This window comes from Trachurus japonicus, chromosome 22, assembly GCF_045865225.1.
Source record: "Trachurus japonicus isolate A0001 chromosome 22, Traja_1.0".
Classification (NCBI taxonomy): domain Eukaryota; kingdom Metazoa; phylum Chordata; class Actinopteri; order Carangiformes; family Carangidae; genus Trachurus; species Trachurus japonicus.
Genome location: NC_140928.1, coordinates 28,769,573 through 28,770,676, shown reverse-complemented (window position 1 = coordinate 28,770,676; position 1,104 = coordinate 28,769,573). Strand labels below are relative to the sequence as shown.

The window sequence follows — 1,104 nt, the reverse complement described above, 5'->3', positions numbered from 1 at the left end:
GCCCCAGTGAAAATGGGAAAATGTTTAGAAATTTTTAAAAGCTGGTCATTGAGAAAATTTAGTTGAACATCTAACCTATGGCAGATACATCAGAGTTATAACACTTATTCAGACCCAACCTTTTCAGCACTTTCCTAAAAGTGTCCTGAAGCAATTTTTTGTATGCTTGAACCCTATTTGCTGCAAGTCTGTATCAAAAAGGGACATTGTAAAACAGAACTGTAAAATCAGTGCTAACACCACAAAACATGCACTGCAAACAGTGCACCAGCAAACATGTTAGTACAAAAGTGTACTGAAAATCTGGAGCAGTAGTTTACCTACTCGGAACCCTGTTTTACACAGAGAGCTGATTTTTCAAGGTTTGTATTTTGGGTGCCAGCCCACTTTTACCCAGGTTGAACATTACCTGCTGAACAAAGTGGAAGGTATTTTTCATACACTTGGGGTAGTCAAGGTGCAGGGCATAAATCAGGCCGAAAAGGACATAAAAGGCCTGAGGCAGGTTTGCCAGTTCATCCAATACGACAGTCCCCTCCAAGATGATCCCCACTCTGGATGGGTTGAGCTGAGAACTTTCTTGACCAATGCAGAGGATTCCCACTGGAGTCTGACTGTAGGAGTCCTTGTCAGTTGCATCCTAACAGCGAAAAAAAGAGGGAGATATCAATGATAGATGTATTTAATAAATGTTTCTAGTTCAAAATGTCCCTATAAAATTAGTTCAAGTCTATGAGACATTGAATACTGATCAAATGATTCTGAAAATCAGTGACTGACAAGTCTTCATTACAGTAATGGCTGAAATTGGAAAACAAAATATGCACCTGCAGGATTTACAAAAAATGAAGTTACTTACAGAGGAGGTCTTGAAGAAAGCAGATGGATCATCCCCCAAGATGACCGGCAGTCCCCGAAGACAGAGGCACCTGATGTCTGTTGGTTCAGTGGTCTAGAGCAGTGGTCCCCAACCACCGGGCCGCGGACCGGTACCGGTCCGTGGATCATTTGGTACCGGGCCGCAGAAAGATGAAATGAAAATGAAAAAAAAAAAAAATATCGTTTGTTTCGTCTATTTCACACTTCCGGTCGTTTTATTTTGAA

General features: G+C 41.3%; 1 protein-coding gene across 1 annotated transcript in view; it reads right to left on the bottom strand.

Annotated features, from left to right (window-relative positions):
- Window positions 1-337: 337 nt before the first annotated feature.
- LOC146964288 (uncharacterized) overlaps window positions 338-1,104 on the bottom strand; it is a 3,884-nt gene continuing 3,117 nt past the window's right edge. The window contains exons 3-4 of the mRNA XM_085766527.1: window positions 860-952; window positions 338-640 (exon numbers count right to left, since the gene is read on the bottom strand). Of these exons, the coding sequence (XP_085622653.1) occupies window positions 338-640; window positions 860-952 (396 nt within the window). The remainder of the gene's footprint in view (window positions 641-859; window positions 953-1,104) is intronic.